The 15606-nt window shown below is 36.3% G+C and overlaps 1 protein-coding gene across 1 annotated transcript in view; it reads left to right on the top strand.

Moving 5' to 3' along the window:
- LOC121412935 (vacuolar protein sorting-associated protein 13A-like) overlaps nucleotides 1–15606 on the top strand; it is a 54485-nt gene that overhangs the window by 35950 nt on the left and 2929 nt on the right. The window contains exons 11-24 of the mRNA XM_041605698.1: nucleotides 2543–2774; nucleotides 4715–4844; nucleotides 6061–6170; nucleotides 6559–6695; nucleotides 7797–8145; nucleotides 8956–9102; nucleotides 9810–9897; nucleotides 11168–11285; nucleotides 11965–12037; nucleotides 12289–12366; nucleotides 13234–13417; nucleotides 13890–14029; nucleotides 14515–14740; nucleotides 15274–15347. Coding sequence (XP_041461632.1) covers nucleotides 2543–2774; nucleotides 4715–4844; nucleotides 6061–6170; nucleotides 6559–6695; nucleotides 7797–8145; nucleotides 8956–9102; nucleotides 9810–9897; nucleotides 11168–11285; nucleotides 11965–12037; nucleotides 12289–12366; nucleotides 13234–13417; nucleotides 13890–14029; nucleotides 14515–14740; nucleotides 15274–15347 — 2086 coding nt within the window. The remainder of the gene's footprint in view (nucleotides 1–2542; nucleotides 2775–4714; nucleotides 4845–6060; nucleotides 6171–6558; nucleotides 6696–7796; nucleotides 8146–8955; nucleotides 9103–9809; nucleotides 9898–11167; nucleotides 11286–11964; nucleotides 12038–12288; nucleotides 12367–13233; nucleotides 13418–13889; nucleotides 14030–14514; nucleotides 14741–15273; nucleotides 15348–15606) is intronic.

The raw sequence follows: 15606 nt of genomic DNA, 5'->3' as shown, positions 1-15606 counted from the left end.
TCCCGTTAAATTTCATCAATCCTGTGGAATTTTACGCCCAAATGAAAATCAACTTCTGACCGAAGGTAAGCGCTACTATCGACATCAATATTGTCCGAAATATATGCATTTTTTTTTTGCCGTAAATATACTGATCTGCAAGATGATGTCAATGCATTTCATGTGCGGTGATTTGCGATGTGCACGCCTGTTTTCTTGTTTCTGTAATCATTTTCATAGCGCTAACGTTCGCTGCTGTGCGTTGCTTTTGATAAAGTGAACGAACAACATCGCAATGGGTAGGAGCAGCGCACAATTGATTTCCGCTGTCCATCAGTGATAGCGTGTTTTACGACCGGCTTGATGGGCGTCAGCTGCCAGCGCTCTGTTTATAAAAGGATTAGCGGTGATGGTCTTTGGCCCAAAGGAGGGGATTCGTTGAATGTCCATTCGTAATAGGTCCATGCTATTTATTCAGTGTCCAACCAAAGTCAGAAAAATACAAACGATACATTGTTTTTGTCATTTAAGGGCATCAAGTAGTCACCTTTCAAAATGGTACCTTTGATATAAAACAGAATTTTTTTTTAAATTTCATATTTAAAAATCAAGTTTGCTCTTTGACTTCCTTCCTAAAGCATCATCTGGGACCGTCTTACAAAGAGTTACGATTGATCCAATCAATCACAACTATGGAAAGCCAGCAACGTCAATATCTAATATACATGTTTCTTCAAAATATATTCTACTTTTGAGGTACATGTATATTCTTACATTAACTTTTTTTTACAATTGAGTATACTTCTCTTTGTTTTCAAAGGATATTGTGCAAATTTCCTAAAGAAAAAATTATGACACTGATGGATTTCCATAGAGTTAGATAAATTGGATCAATCGTTACTCTTTGTAAGACGGGGCCCAGATGCCTTCTTGCTGATAAAATCACTAGTTTGGAAAAGCTTACATTCTAAAAGCCTTTATACATGTAAAAGAAACTGAGTGTTGTTTATGTCACATATTGTCCAAGTTTCACTTGGTAGTAAATACATATGTCAAAAGAAAACTATAAATCTCTGCAACATTATAAAACTATATTCAAAGTCATCTTCACATGTTTGAGTACAGAATCTTTCAATATATTAATACTTTCATGCAAGTTTACATACATGTATTTCCATATTCATATATTTACATGTATATATTCACATCTCACGATATGCACATTTACAATTTATATTTTTTTCATATATTTTTATATCCACATATAATTATAATACATACATTTATGTGCTAATCACACCTAAACATCAAAATGATGTTCAACTTTTGAGAGAAAAATGACCAAGATCATATCGTATCAAAAACCAAATATTGAATACATCAGCATTATTTAGAAATTGTATAGAAAAAAATCTGAATATTTTTTTTACATACAGCTGAACCAAATAATATTACATATTTCTTTTGTAATAAAATCCATGTTCTTAGCTGAGATTTCAAACCCCTTTTGCCCTGTTTCGTGCATACAGTTCCTATGCTGTTGCACAGTGCACACTCCAGTTGATGATTATGAATGAATGTCACATATTCCTTTTTAGCGCTGTCATCTCAGTTTTGATCTCTCTCTCCCTCTTATAAAAAGATTCCAATACATGTACTATCTACCTCTATCTCTTACTATCTCTTTATACTTTACACCCTTTCTTATGATCCTCCTTTCAGTTTCTAGGTATATGACCAACCATTGAAATGCATACATGTATGTATATCTCAAGTTTCTCTGGGCCTCGTCTTACAAAGAGTTATGATTGTTCCAATCAATCTCAAGTATATGGAAATCCATCAATGTCGTAATAAGGAAACTTGCACAATGTCCTTTTGAAAACAAAGAGAAGCATACTGATTTGTCAAGAAAACGGTGAATGTAAGAATATACGTCACTTCTAAAAAATACAAATATGTAATTTCAGATGTTGATGTTGTTGGCTTTTCATAGTTGCGATTGATCGGATCAATCGCAACTCTATGTAATATGTGGCCCTGATTTGCATTTTCATTATTTATTCATGTTGCACAACTTCGATTTCTAACAAAAATCAAAAGAAAACAATACAAGCCCATCAATGATGAATATAGGCTTTTTAACTCATTGGAGACTTGGCATGCATAGATGGTTGTTGGGTTCCATGGAAAATGTGGTTTATAGCATAATCAGCTACATGTACATGTAGTTGGGCTAAGAAAAAATCACCATAGAGGGACTGTGAGGCATCTTTATTTTGTTTATAGATGTTGTGTGGTCTAGTGGTTAGAGCATTGGACTCATAATTGCAAGGTTGTGAGTTTGAATCCCCGCTCGGCAATTGTCTCCAGGCCCGACAGTAATATCTGTCGTCTATAAGGTCAGCCATATGACTGATTAACCTAGACGTAAAATGTTTCCTTGGTATATACCAGCTTGTCGTTTACCAGCAAAAAGCTGTCCTGCCGAGTTCCTACGGGAGTTACCATAAACAGAAGCAGTATTTTCAATTCTAATTCCATACTCTTCAACCCAATGTAGGTGGCACTATGCATACAAATCCATTTTGGAGGAGCACATCCGTCCCTGGTCTGCCCCCAGGATAGAAGCCCACCTCGAGGTCTACAACACCTACTGGCAGAAGTACAAACAGAAACTAGTCTTGCAGGAAGCAAAACAGAGCACGGAGGCTCTGGACAGGAAGTTAAGGGGTCTGGAGGATAGACTAGACTTGACTAACATCATCGCAGGCAGAGAAAGGGCCAAGACAGAGGTAAGATGTTTGATGTGAAAGCTGTGTTGAGCTTTATTTGTTAGATGCTCAGCTTATGAACTATGCATCTAATGATACTTTTTTATATTCATGCCTGGGTAGATGAATTTTTTTTAATTTCTTCTACTACCACTTGACAAAAAAAATTACTGTGACTAATAAAATAAAAGGAAAATGATTTGTACAAGGTTTGAAATAAACCTAATAAACCTTGGGCCATTTGATTAATGACTCATGATCATGGTATCTTTGCCATTAGGTAATAACCATGGTAACAGGGCTTAGCAGCCAATCATATTCAAGGTTTCCATGGTAGTTGATGGCAAATAGCCCTCAACCTTAATGAAACAGCCCCCTGATATCTGATGTAATTCAAGTATTTAATTAGCAGAAGCAGAAGGGACAGATGTGCCGCAATCGAACTGAAGGACTTTAATAGAAGAATCGGGCTGTACATGTAGTGTCACAAATATTTTAAGTATGACTTGAGTGAACTGTGTGTGGTCTCTCATTGACTGCGTGTTATACATGTAGATGCATAGTTTTTAAATAAGCATTTTCAGATATCTACTACATAATACTACAGAGAATAAATTGACCTATAATTGTATTTGCATAGAGAAACTAAAATGTTTTGAGAGAAAGGGGAATTGTTTTGCTACTTTGTATCTTAATTACTGCGGTATAAATGTATTGAGTAGTTAATTAGCATGTTATTAGTCCAGTGGGTCAGGAAACTGGCCAGGTATGAGTAGTTGAGGACTCGAGATGGCGCTATTGGTTTGTATCTGTTTTAAAGTTATGCTTAGGTGCCAATGTGCATGTTAAATATGTAATCTTATTGATAGATACGCAGTAGCATGCATCCTTGTGCATGATTTAATCAATGCAATATTTACATATCACGTGCAACTTGGATTTTAAGAGAGATTGTTAGTCACATTTGGCCCGTGTTTAATAAAGATGTTCGTAAAGGGAAAAGCGACTTTAAGAATGACTGGTGAACATTTCTTATATGCTAAGTAATCACCAATGAACCTTGGTGTCATATTTGATTCCCGCATGTCAATGTCGTACCATATCTCTCATATCTGTAGCACAGTCACTTTTTATTTAAGGAATATTTCTAGAATCAGAAGGTTTATTGACCAGTCTTCCTGTCACAATGCTGTTCGTTCATTGGTTCTGTCTCGTATTGATTATTGCAATGGGCTCCTTTCTACGATTCCCTCTAATCAATTAGTCCGTGTTCAACGACTACAAAATTGGGCGGCACGATTAATTCTACAGGTTTCCCGGGATCATCCTTCCCAACCACACTTTAATTCTCTTCACTGGCTTCCTTTTAAACAGAGAATTACGTTCAAATTACTCGTGATTGTCTACAAAACACTGAATAAACAGGCTCCACAGTATTTAAGTAGCTGCTTGAATCTGTATAGACCAACCAGAGCTCTTAGATCGGCCAGTGATCACCTTCGTCTCACATATTCATTAACTCGTACATTAGCTGGTGACAGAACTTTTACGGTGTCGGCTTCAAAATCCTGGAACAACCTGCCACTAATAATTAGACAGTCTCCATCATTAGCAATCTTCAAAAAGTCATTGAAAACTCATCTCTTTAACACTGTAGTTTTTAAAATAGTACATCTTATTCATTGTAAGCGCTTTGGGCCTAATGGGAAAGCGCAGTACAAATAATAAGTAATAATAATAATAATAATATCATTTATCACAAGAAAGGATCATCAGTCGTTCTTAAAGTCCCTCTAAACTTTACGAACAGCTTCATGAAATGGCCTCCAGGGCTCTTGTCTACTTTACATTATGCAATGAGATAAGTGCTAGACCAAGCTTATCTGCTATTTAGTCTTGCAAGAAATTAATAAATGTGTATGCTTCATTTTTTTATATACTGAAATTTTCCTCACTAATAGTTCATCAGGGAGAAACCGGAGAGAGACAAAGCAAGGAGGAAAAAGAAGGCGGAGGAAACCAACTGGTTTATGCGTCTCCTAGGTTACGGGGATGAAGATGAAGAGGAGGAGGAAGAAGATGATGATGAAGGTTGGTGTCAATGAATTATAGTTCTTAGATAATGTATGAGAGTGAGAGTAAGAGAGAGGAAAAAAAAGAAATAGTGGAAGAGAGAAAGAAATAGTGAAAGAGAGAGAGAGAGAGAGAAAAACACACACACACACCATCTCCTAGGTTACATGATGAAGATGAAAAAGAGGATGATGATAATGAAGGTTGGTACAATAATGTATAATAGTGAGTTTTCGCACTGCTATGCATAAATCTTTCAACAACATGGACAATGTATTGTCGAATACACTTAATGACAATGAGCAACTAAGAAGTCTTTGTTGAAAATTGGTGATTCAAACAGCAGTTTCTTCCTGGACTCTGGATTCAATTCTTTTTTCAATTCTTTTTTATTTCATTTCCATTCAAAACATAATACAAAGTAATATAAAGCAATACAAATCAAGTACAATTTTATAGAAGGGCATTCTTACTTCGTAAAACAGAAAAAAACCCAGTATAATATAGAGCATAAATGAAAATGAGGGGGATCCACCAATGAGCAAAGCTTGTAAAGTGTGGATCCCCTTGGAAATGAAATAAACGACATCATTGCATTTTTTTTAAGTACTGCTGTTCAGGTTTACCAATTTTCAACATACCCAGCCATTCATTGTTATTTGACTGGCATCTTCGATACATGTAATGTGTCCTAGAATTCGTTCTGCGTGGCAGTGGGAAAACTTGCTGCTAATACTGAAAGATTGAGTGAAACCATGGGATTAAAGAGTAAGAGAGAGAGAGTGAGAGAGAAATTTCTGACGTGTGAATGGTTGTAGCACCCATTGAATTCACAATACAGTGTGCCATCTATCGGTTGGCAGCAGACAGGCCAATTTCTAACTTTTGGGTTGACATCACGCGCACGCTAGGCGTAGCCAGCGCTTAGTGCTGGTGTAAAGATGCTTCAAAAATGAAAACCTTATGATAGGTGGAGGAAGAATTCACCATCAGTCATACAGCACAATTCACTAGCGCGCTCAGCAGATGTCAATTTTTTTCCCATGAGGCATTGCGAAATTCGGCCTGACTGCTGCAACCGAAAGGGGGCGCACTGTATTGTGAATCCACCGAATCCAGGGAATGTACAGTATGTAGTGTCATGGAATTATGCAAATTAATTTTGTTTTGTCTGACATAAGGTCATTGAAGACTCACAACATATAATGTCCTGTTTTTCATTCCACATCTATAGATTTATGGTCTAAGTTGACAGAGGAAGAGAAGGCCAAGGTGTATGCTGGGATAGGATATGAAGAGTCAAGAGAGGGCAGCAGTGTGGATGCAAGCCCCATCCCTGTACAGGTTGGTAGTATAGCTCAAAATTTCTCTCACGTACATGTGTTTTTCTATTAGACTGAATCAGTTAATAATACAAAACCTACATTCTTTGTCCATGCAACAAGTCTTGAAAAGCACCTGGTAATTATCTGAATAAATGCACAGTATACATGTATATTATAAAATGCCCCATTAAATGTGTTTTGTAGGGGATACATATGTCTTGTGTTTTATACAACAGCCTGTAACAAAAATGAGGCTTACATTCACAATGATTCTTCAAACAAAATGAAAAATTAACATGTACAAATATAGAGTCATGAAACATGTCAATTATTATTGGTACAGTCACTCTATTCATTGATGAAAACAACAATAACAGCATTATTCATTTGTTCTTCTTGTATTTTAGTATGTAAGAACAAAAGTGAGCTTCCTGCTTGATCGGTGTACGGTATCCTTGAAGAATCGGAATGGAACCATACTCAGAGGGTTGCTACAGAATGTACAGGCAGGAGTACAGCTTAGACCAGTCAACAATGCAGTCCAGTAAGTAATTTCTGTGGAGCGTTGTGGCTCAGTGGATTAGTCTCTGGACTTTGAAATAGAGTGTCGTGGGTTCAAATCCCAGCCATGACGTAGTTTCCTTCAGCAAGAAATTTATCCGCATTGTGCTGCACTCAACCCAGGTGAGGTGAATGGGTACCTGGCATTAATTCATTCCTTGAAATGCAGAGTGCTGGAAGCTAGCTGCTTGAGCTACAGCCGGGGTAATAATATCCAAGTCCTTTGGAAGCGCATAGAGGCATTATTCATAACGTGTTATACGCTATACAAGAACTGACTATTATCATTATTCTGTTAATGAAGAGGGGGCTTACAGTTCCATGACATTTGCTCCGGCGACAATTGCTCCGCTGCAAATTCCACACACTAATGGAAAGACCACTATACCCTATCCTGAACCTAACCCGAAATCTATCATTAAACTATCAGGAAATCCTATTGCAACCCTAACGCTACATGTATATCTTAGACAATATAAAGGCCGGAGCAGTTGTTGCCGGAGCACATGTCATGTCACCTACAGTTCATCATGTGGTAAGTTTTTAAAAGACTTAGATGGTGGAGAGATAGAGATGAAAATGGAAAGGCAAGAAAAAAAAAGATGAGGATGAGAAGTATCTTTTGTGGTAAAAAGTGAAGTCCTGAAACAAGATTAAAGCCCTGAACCAGATTGTTGGCTTGGAGCAGAAGAGTACAGATGAGTGGTGATGAGTGAGATATGCTTTGGAGAGTAGAAGCGATGAGGAGTCTCAACATTTGACTGTCATATGCACCAACTGAGGGATAGCAAGTATTCAACCACTTTTTAACATTACAACAAGTATTTTAATCTTGAAAGATCATCTTTGATTTTAGCCGTTTGGAATAAAATTGATAGGGAATACAATTTTGCACATACAAACATATTTCTCTTTCAAAGTTGATTGTAACTCCTAAATGGCTTCATGATACACTACTCATGCTTTTGTAAGTATTATGAATTATTTTTTCTATCAATATTCTTAATTTTATCTGCATTTGATGGAATGAAACTCTCCATTGTAATATGTCACAATTTACTTTGAAACCCCATTCTTTCTCCAGTGTGATGCTGAGTACGGATGCCATGCGGGTAGAGGGCGCCCTCCCCAACAGAGAGCTGGTGCCTCTGATCTCCTCAGAGAAGCTTCATCCAGACACCTCCATGACGTCTCAGGTCTTCAGTGTGGACTTTGAGACCTCCCCGTTGACAGTCCCTGCGGACATGGCTCTGGCCATCACCTCGGAACCCGTGGACGTGGTGTACAATCAGTATGCAGTCTCGGAGCTCATCGGCTTCCTCAAGGTTGATAGCTTGGATCTGTCGGGTCTCAAGTCCGCTGCTTACGCTGGTGTCCAGGAGCTGGCCAAGGCCTCCCAGAACAATCTTCTCTATGCAATACAACATCATAAAGTAAGTAATGCATTGATATTTCAGAAAGATTACTTATGATAATCCCATGCCTTAGGGCAGATATACCTCAACATTATTATAACAGGTCAAGATACATCTCATTCTTTTTTTTTCATAGGTGGTGAAGGGGGAGGTATCTGAATTTAACCCCTCTTCCTAAAGGATTGTTATGTATTCGGGGAGGAGGGGGGGGGGGGGGATTTCACAAAGACACTTAATGTCATGCTAAAATGCTGATGCACACATGATATTAAATACACAATCTTGTTGATTAATTTTCAGTAGTGCGTGTCCTCCTGGCATAATATGACCAACGCGATGTTTCCTTTATACTGCACGAAACTGGAAATTTAAGTGCGATATGTCACCCTTATCTCTGTGAAGCGCCTCCTGGGTTTATTTGGTAAAGCACACATAAGGAGATCAAAATCTTGCATTTTGAATCCAAACGCTGTTTCATTAATATCTCAATGTGTGATATCCATGTGCGTTGGTGAAAGGCAATTTTTCCTGGAAATGTGTGATGAAGAAAAGAGCAGTGTTCAGATAAATTAAGATTATGCTTGGGACCTAATAGTTGAGGGACAATTTTTATCATGAAGACAGTACCCCCTTCCCCTTAATACTGGAAATATTTGTAATTGCAATTTTTACAGTAAGGATATTTTGAGAGGGGCTATGAAACAGACAAAACATAATACACCTCAAATTTTGTTTCACAATGTTGGGAATTTAGATATGGAAGTATTGTCTCAAGATTCCAATGACAGACTGACTTTGATAGATAATTGTGTTTATCTCCTTTATCAGACAATCCAGATTGACTTTGATGTGAAGTCTCCAAACATCATCATTCCAGAGCATGGTTCCCTTGACCTGGGGGGCTATCTACTCATCCTAGACCTTGGTAGTCTACGGGTTAACAGTGAGCTGCAGAAGGACACAACAGCCCTGGAAGTAAGTCTTTCTGTTCCTCTGATGATACTGGACATTATTAATCTCCATTGAATTTTTCAGCTTTAACATAAAAAGGTAGATTTGGACTCTGCTGGTCACAGATATGAAAAATATATTTGTAATACACTAAAAATATACATTTTTGTGAAAGCCAAGCATTTCAAAAGACAATAAGATTTAGGTGGTGTTCTTCAACTGTTGAATTAATAAAACAAATGTAATATAGATATTCATGTATGTGATGAACAATGTTCACATTTAATTTATCCGTCAGAAGCTCTTTTAATGATTTTACTGTGTTAGGAATCATTTTTAAAAAAACATAATTTTCCTTTTCTATTAAATCTTTGCATGCCTAATTTGAGCGTGGAGCGTTGTGGCCCAGTGGATTTGTCTCCGGACTCTGAAACAGAGGGTAGTGGGTTCGAATCCCAACCATGGCGTGATTTCCTTCAGCAAGAAATTGATCCACAATGTGCTGCACTCAACCCAGGTGACATAAATGGGTACCTGGCAGGAATTTATTCCTTGAAACGCAGCGTGCGTAACAATTGCACTGCTAAAGCCAGGGTAATTATGCTGCATATACTGTAGAGCGCTTAGAGACTTCTGACAAAGTAAGTGTTAAGCGCTATATAAGCAAGTATAATTATTAATTATTATTGGAATTTTTTTCTTTGTTTTTTTTTCATTGGTTGTCCAATCAGGATGCAACTCCTACAGAGATAGAAGCAAGACTCTATGACAAGTTTGTCATCAGAATCACAGATATACAAGTCCTACTTGTTGAGCCAGGTAACATGTCTCTCATTAATTATTATGGTTACAAGTAAAGAATACTTCTACTAATAATAATGATTATGATAACAGTGATAATTATGGTTATGATGATGATGATGATAATAGAAAACTGCAATAGTACTAGTTACATGTATATTCATATCTCTTAAGAATTGCATTTATTACATGTTTCACATGTAATTATTAAAGGACAAATCCACCCCAACAAAAACTTGATTTGAATACAAAGAGAAAAATTCAACAATCATAACACTAAAAATTTCATCAAAATCGGATATAAAATAAGAAAGTTATGACATTTTAAAGTTTCGCTTATTTTTAACAAAACAGTTATATGAACGAGCCAGTTACATCCAAATGAGAGAGTCGATGATGTCACTCACTCACTATTTCTTTTGTTTTTTATTGTTTGAAATATGAAATATTTTGATTTTCTCGTCATTGTCATGTGAAATGAAGTTTCATTCCTCCCTGAACACATGGAATTCCATTATTCTAACATTTTGTGCTTCAGGCAAGGAGGTCCTAATCATCAAATTCGTAAAAATTGAAATATTGTATAATTCAAACAATAAAAAACAAAAGAAATAGTGAGTGAGTGACATCATCGACTCTCTCATTTGGATGTAACTGGCTCGTTCATATAACTATTTTGTTAAAAATAAGTGAAACTTTGAAATGTCATAACTTTCTTATTTTACATCCGATTTTGATGAAATTTTCAGCATTGTGCTTGTCCGATTTTTCTCTATTGATTCAAATCAACATTTTTCTGAGGTGGACTTGACCTTTAATACCGTCATCACTTGATCCATCAATTTTCCGAATATAAATTACACCATCTCTTTTCCAACTTCCTGTTGAGCAACCTGGCCAGGCAACTCTTTACAAGTGCACACATGCCATGATATCTATTTTTCGTGTGGACCAAGTAATGCCTACCTATTAAAATAGAATGCAATTTGTATTTATTTTTCTAAATCAGTCAAGCGTAGCAATCATTTAGGTTTTGAAAACCTATTGATATTGTTACTATGCATAAACATTAATTGAAATAACTACATGTACATGTATCACAAATATGCAAGTTTATTTTATCATTCAAATGTAATTTGATAGCTTTTGAAAGCATGCAGTCTAAATATACTTAATTGAAATTTTCTGGAACAAATAGACTGCACTGTTGTTCATGTTTTATTTTCTGTCCCTGTCTTTTAAAGTAAGTTAATATTCACAGCAACGTTATTTTAACTTGTACATGCAGGTGCAGACTGGAGGGAAGCGCTTCAGGCCAGAGAGTCTAGACATCATATTCTTCCTGGTTTATGCCTTCAGATCAACACTTTCATTAGTGCTAAGCCAGACTACAAACAACTTCCACAGTAAGTTCTTTCTTCACTTTCTTTAACATGTTGATAATTTTATGTTATTATAGCTTTTGCATGGTTCTTTTGTCGCTTTTATTTGATTGGTAGGGACTACTGGCATTAATCTATGCTTGTTTTGATTTTCTTGCCAGTTTTGGGGACCAATGGCAAAAAGAGTTGCAATCAAACAGAACTTTTCAGCCAATTATACATGACTTGGGTTAGATCCTATCAATTGTGTTTGTACGCAACTCTTTAAGCAAAAGGTCCCTGCTCAAATATGGTTTTGCTTTGTAGAAGATTATATTACATATATACTGACTCATATATATATTCAAAACTACACTTGTGTAATGAATTTGATAAAAATGAATTGAATTAATGAGGTATTTTTTCATGTCAATTCATTTGCAATTTTTCTTTCAATTATTTCATTTTATTTGTATACTTGGAATATTTCTATTCTTTCACTAGTTAGTTTGAGAGTCTCCCATCTTCCATGGGAGTAAATAATTTTAACGAGTATAATGTACCTTTTGCTTGCTGAAGATAGTAGATAGAATGCAAGGATTTAAATCTTGTTGATTTTGGTATGCATGCAGGTTTATTTATTTTATTTCTTATTGCTTAAAAAATGTATTTATTTATCCTCACATTTTACCCATGTTCTTTCCTCTTTTCTTTCATCTCGAAGGCACAAAATAGAAGCAGTACTACCATCACTGAAACTTTTAATATCAGACTCCAAGATCCAAGCTCTTGTCAAGGTAATAACCATCAAGGAATAGTCCCACTTATAAAATTTCATGTCTGGAATATCTTTGAGATCATTAGTAACTCATCTTCATGTTTCAGTCGCATGTACTAAGAACGCCCATGTGAAGAAATGGAAACTCGTCAGATTTATTTATTCATTTCAGTTTTAATTTATGTCAACTTTTTGCCCCATCAGTGAAAACAAAGTCATTATGATGGGCTGATATTTTTACCTGATCTTTTGACACTTTTTGTCTTCCAGTTTGCCAAGAATGTTCCACTTCCAGAGGTCCAACCAAGCACCAATGACATTCCATACAGGAAACCAATGCCATCCATTGTAAGATAATCTCAATTTACATGCATTTTATACATATTTGCATTAGGTTTGAACTAGGGATAAACTTTAGCTATTTATATGCTCTGTTCGACTCTGGGTAATACAATTATAGTATATATTTTTGTTAAACAATATTTGTGTTACTCTGACTTGTAAAAAGTTGTCTGGGATTGATAAATACAAGTTTATTCAGATTTAATTAAAATCTAGCAGGCATGATAAGATACATGTACATAAATGCCACGGAAAACATATTGAGAATTTTATATAGTCATTGGCTACAATACCTACGACAGATACATCGATTCAACCATGGATGAGTCCATTGCCTACTGGAACCAAATGATCTAGTCAATGAGTTAAGTGATAGCAGAGTTCATTGTACAGGGCGAGTTGTTTATTTAAAAATAGAATAATTCCCTCAAATCCAGGATTATATGTAATCCAGGGATTTGTAATGCGGATAATTTTTGCTTAATCTTTCTTTCCTTTTTCAGTGTATTTTTTTTCAGTGCAAATATCCATGAGTGATTTCAAGGGTTCTAGAACAATCACCCCCTAGACTGTTACCTTCTAGAAGCTTACCCCACTCCTCAATAAGATAATTACCCCTGGGGACAACTGTCCTTTTGAAAATTTCCCCTGAAGTACAGTTACCCCCAGAAATTACTCTGAGAAAATTATCCTCAAGGACATATATATTATATGTATTATTGTTCTTTTTCAATGGATGTGAATAAAGTAAAAGTTGACTTTGACAATTCAAATAAAAAGTGATTTAGCCATAATTTAATATACAAGATCGTATCAGCCCAGAAACTTATAAAAAAAATGAAAGAAGTAAATATCTCTTCTTCTGTTTTGTAGGACGTCAAAGCAGTGAAGTCTGAGATGTCCACAGCTGCCTTGCGCCGTACCAAGAGACTCATGCTATGGAGTAGGAAAACCAGGATTGCTGGGACAACTCTACCTACTAGGAAGGTCACCAATGTAGAAGAACTAGATAGCGCCCCTGCCAAACCACCTTCCCCTCCTGTAGCCCCACTCAAAGGTAAGTACGTATGGTCTGTCTCAAGCTGTATTCCCAGTAAAAGATATTTTTGTGTGTTAAGTTCAGTTATTATTGTTTTATTTCATGCTGTATTCATATGTTAATATCTGGAATATTTTGAAAAAGTGAAAATGATATAGCAGCCATCAGTCATTGAAAAACAATGGAATCTAATTGTTATTGGATCCATGCAATTTCTTAATATGGACTATAGCTTAAACTCCTTTTGCCTGTGATGAAATCAGTCTGGTTTAATATCATAAAGTTGTATCAACAAATATGTATTTTGAAACAGGGTTTCAGTGGAAACAAACTTATAGTAGACGAAGCAAAAATTTTCGTGATTGAGTTGCTATATTGCAGCTGTTTTCATATGACATACATGTATTTTCCTTGCAAGTCCTGTCATTATCTAACATTGGACTATCGTGGCTTTTTGTTATCAGAGAGTGTTACCTTGATTTCCGTACAGGTGATGTATATTACACAGCATCGGATCACTCCGATGAGGATATCCAACACTGGGCAGCCTCCTCCCAGGTTCCAAGATTTGATGACAATGATTCCGCTACCAACCAGACTCACACACTTCTTAGATTCGTCATCAGAGAGGTACACAAACGACTATTTGATAGAACTGCTTTTGTGGGGCGAACCATGTTTTAGGAGCTAGTTTTAGTGATGATGATGAATGAGGATGTAATAATGGTGGTGGTAACGGTGATGATTATGATAATACCATGGCGATGGTTGCGGTAATGATGGTGGTGAAGATGGTGATGATCATAGTGACTGTGATGATGGATTTATGCTTAATATGTTGTGATGATGGTGATGATGATGATGATGATGATAATGATGATTATGATGAATATGATGATGTTGATGATGGTGATGATGATGATGATGATGTTGATGATGATGATGATGATCAATGATGATGTTTGTGGTGTGGGTGGTGATGGCAGTGGTGGTGGTGGTGGTGGTGATGATGATAATGATCATGGTGTTCTTTACGTACAAACTGCAATTCATTCATCACTCAAACTAATCATGCTTCTGTCAACAACGCATTCTATCCCTGCCTGATTAACTAGGTGGTGGTGTCCATTTCTAAGCCAAGCACCAGCATACTACCCTCACCAGCTAGCAGCGGAGATAGGAGCACCAGTCCAGCTCCTCCCTCCCCCACCGAGACTGGAGAGTCTGAGTACCTTAGCCTTAGGATAGACTCTGTGTGTGTTGATGTAGCCCTGAGTACCTACGGCCTGGCTCTACATATGGGACTGAGGGGAATCCAAGTCATTGATAAGTTTCATATAGGTGGGCACAGATGCCAGCTTGTTCTCTTGCATTTTGTAAATTCTTTGTTGTTGTATTAAAATTGCATGGAGGATTCATATAGCTACATGTATAGTATTTTCCCACCCTGATTTATCTGTTTATCCTTCAGAATAGTGGAATGCTTTTTACAAGGTTGGTGTTCATATTAAATGGTTGATAATAAGGGGAGCATTTCATAAAGATTTTTTTCAGTGATATTCTTCTGCAAATAGTTTTAGCAAGTGGAAATCTTTGTATCCGGTCGGATGAGAGCAAATTATTCTGTGAAAATCACTAACAAATGCTTCTTTGAATTGCTGATTTGTGATGATTTGCTTGCTATCCCTGATTGATGAGTTTACTCTTTAAAACAAAACTTGCAGGCACAACTTACATTAACACCATTGCAGTTCAACATCTACATTTATTCAGAGCTACAAGATACGCCACTGACATGTTTTATTATGACATTGAAATCTTTACATTTACATGTATACTAATATAGCTTCAATATATATGCACTGTTCTTGTAGGTCCAGATGGCACGTATCTTCATTTGCTCAGCTCAGCAGCAACATCAGAGTTATTTTCTGTCCTCTACAGAAAGGTAAATATCTGATTTGTGTATCATACCAGTAGTTAATAGCCTTTATATGAGAAGTTAATTGTCAATTAGTTCTTTAGATCCATGTCATAGAAATATTTCCTTGGGAGTTTGAAAGGTTAGAAGAATTAGAAGGTCAACAGAGACCAGTTTTCCATCTTACAAAGAATAGCGAGAAAATCAAATCAGTTGCAACTGATTGAAATTTGTTTAGGTAAGAGAAAGGAATTTTTTTGATTGATCACAATTTGAGTTTAATGTG

This window comes from Lytechinus variegatus, chromosome 4 (genome assembly GCF_018143015.1).
Source record: "Lytechinus variegatus isolate NC3 chromosome 4, Lvar_3.0, whole genome shotgun sequence".
NCBI classification, from domain to species: Eukaryota; Metazoa; Echinodermata; class Echinoidea; order Temnopleuroida; family Toxopneustidae; genus Lytechinus; species Lytechinus variegatus.
The sequence above is the reverse complement of the archived record's forward strand: the minus strand, read 5'-3'. Positions and strand labels throughout refer to the sequence as shown.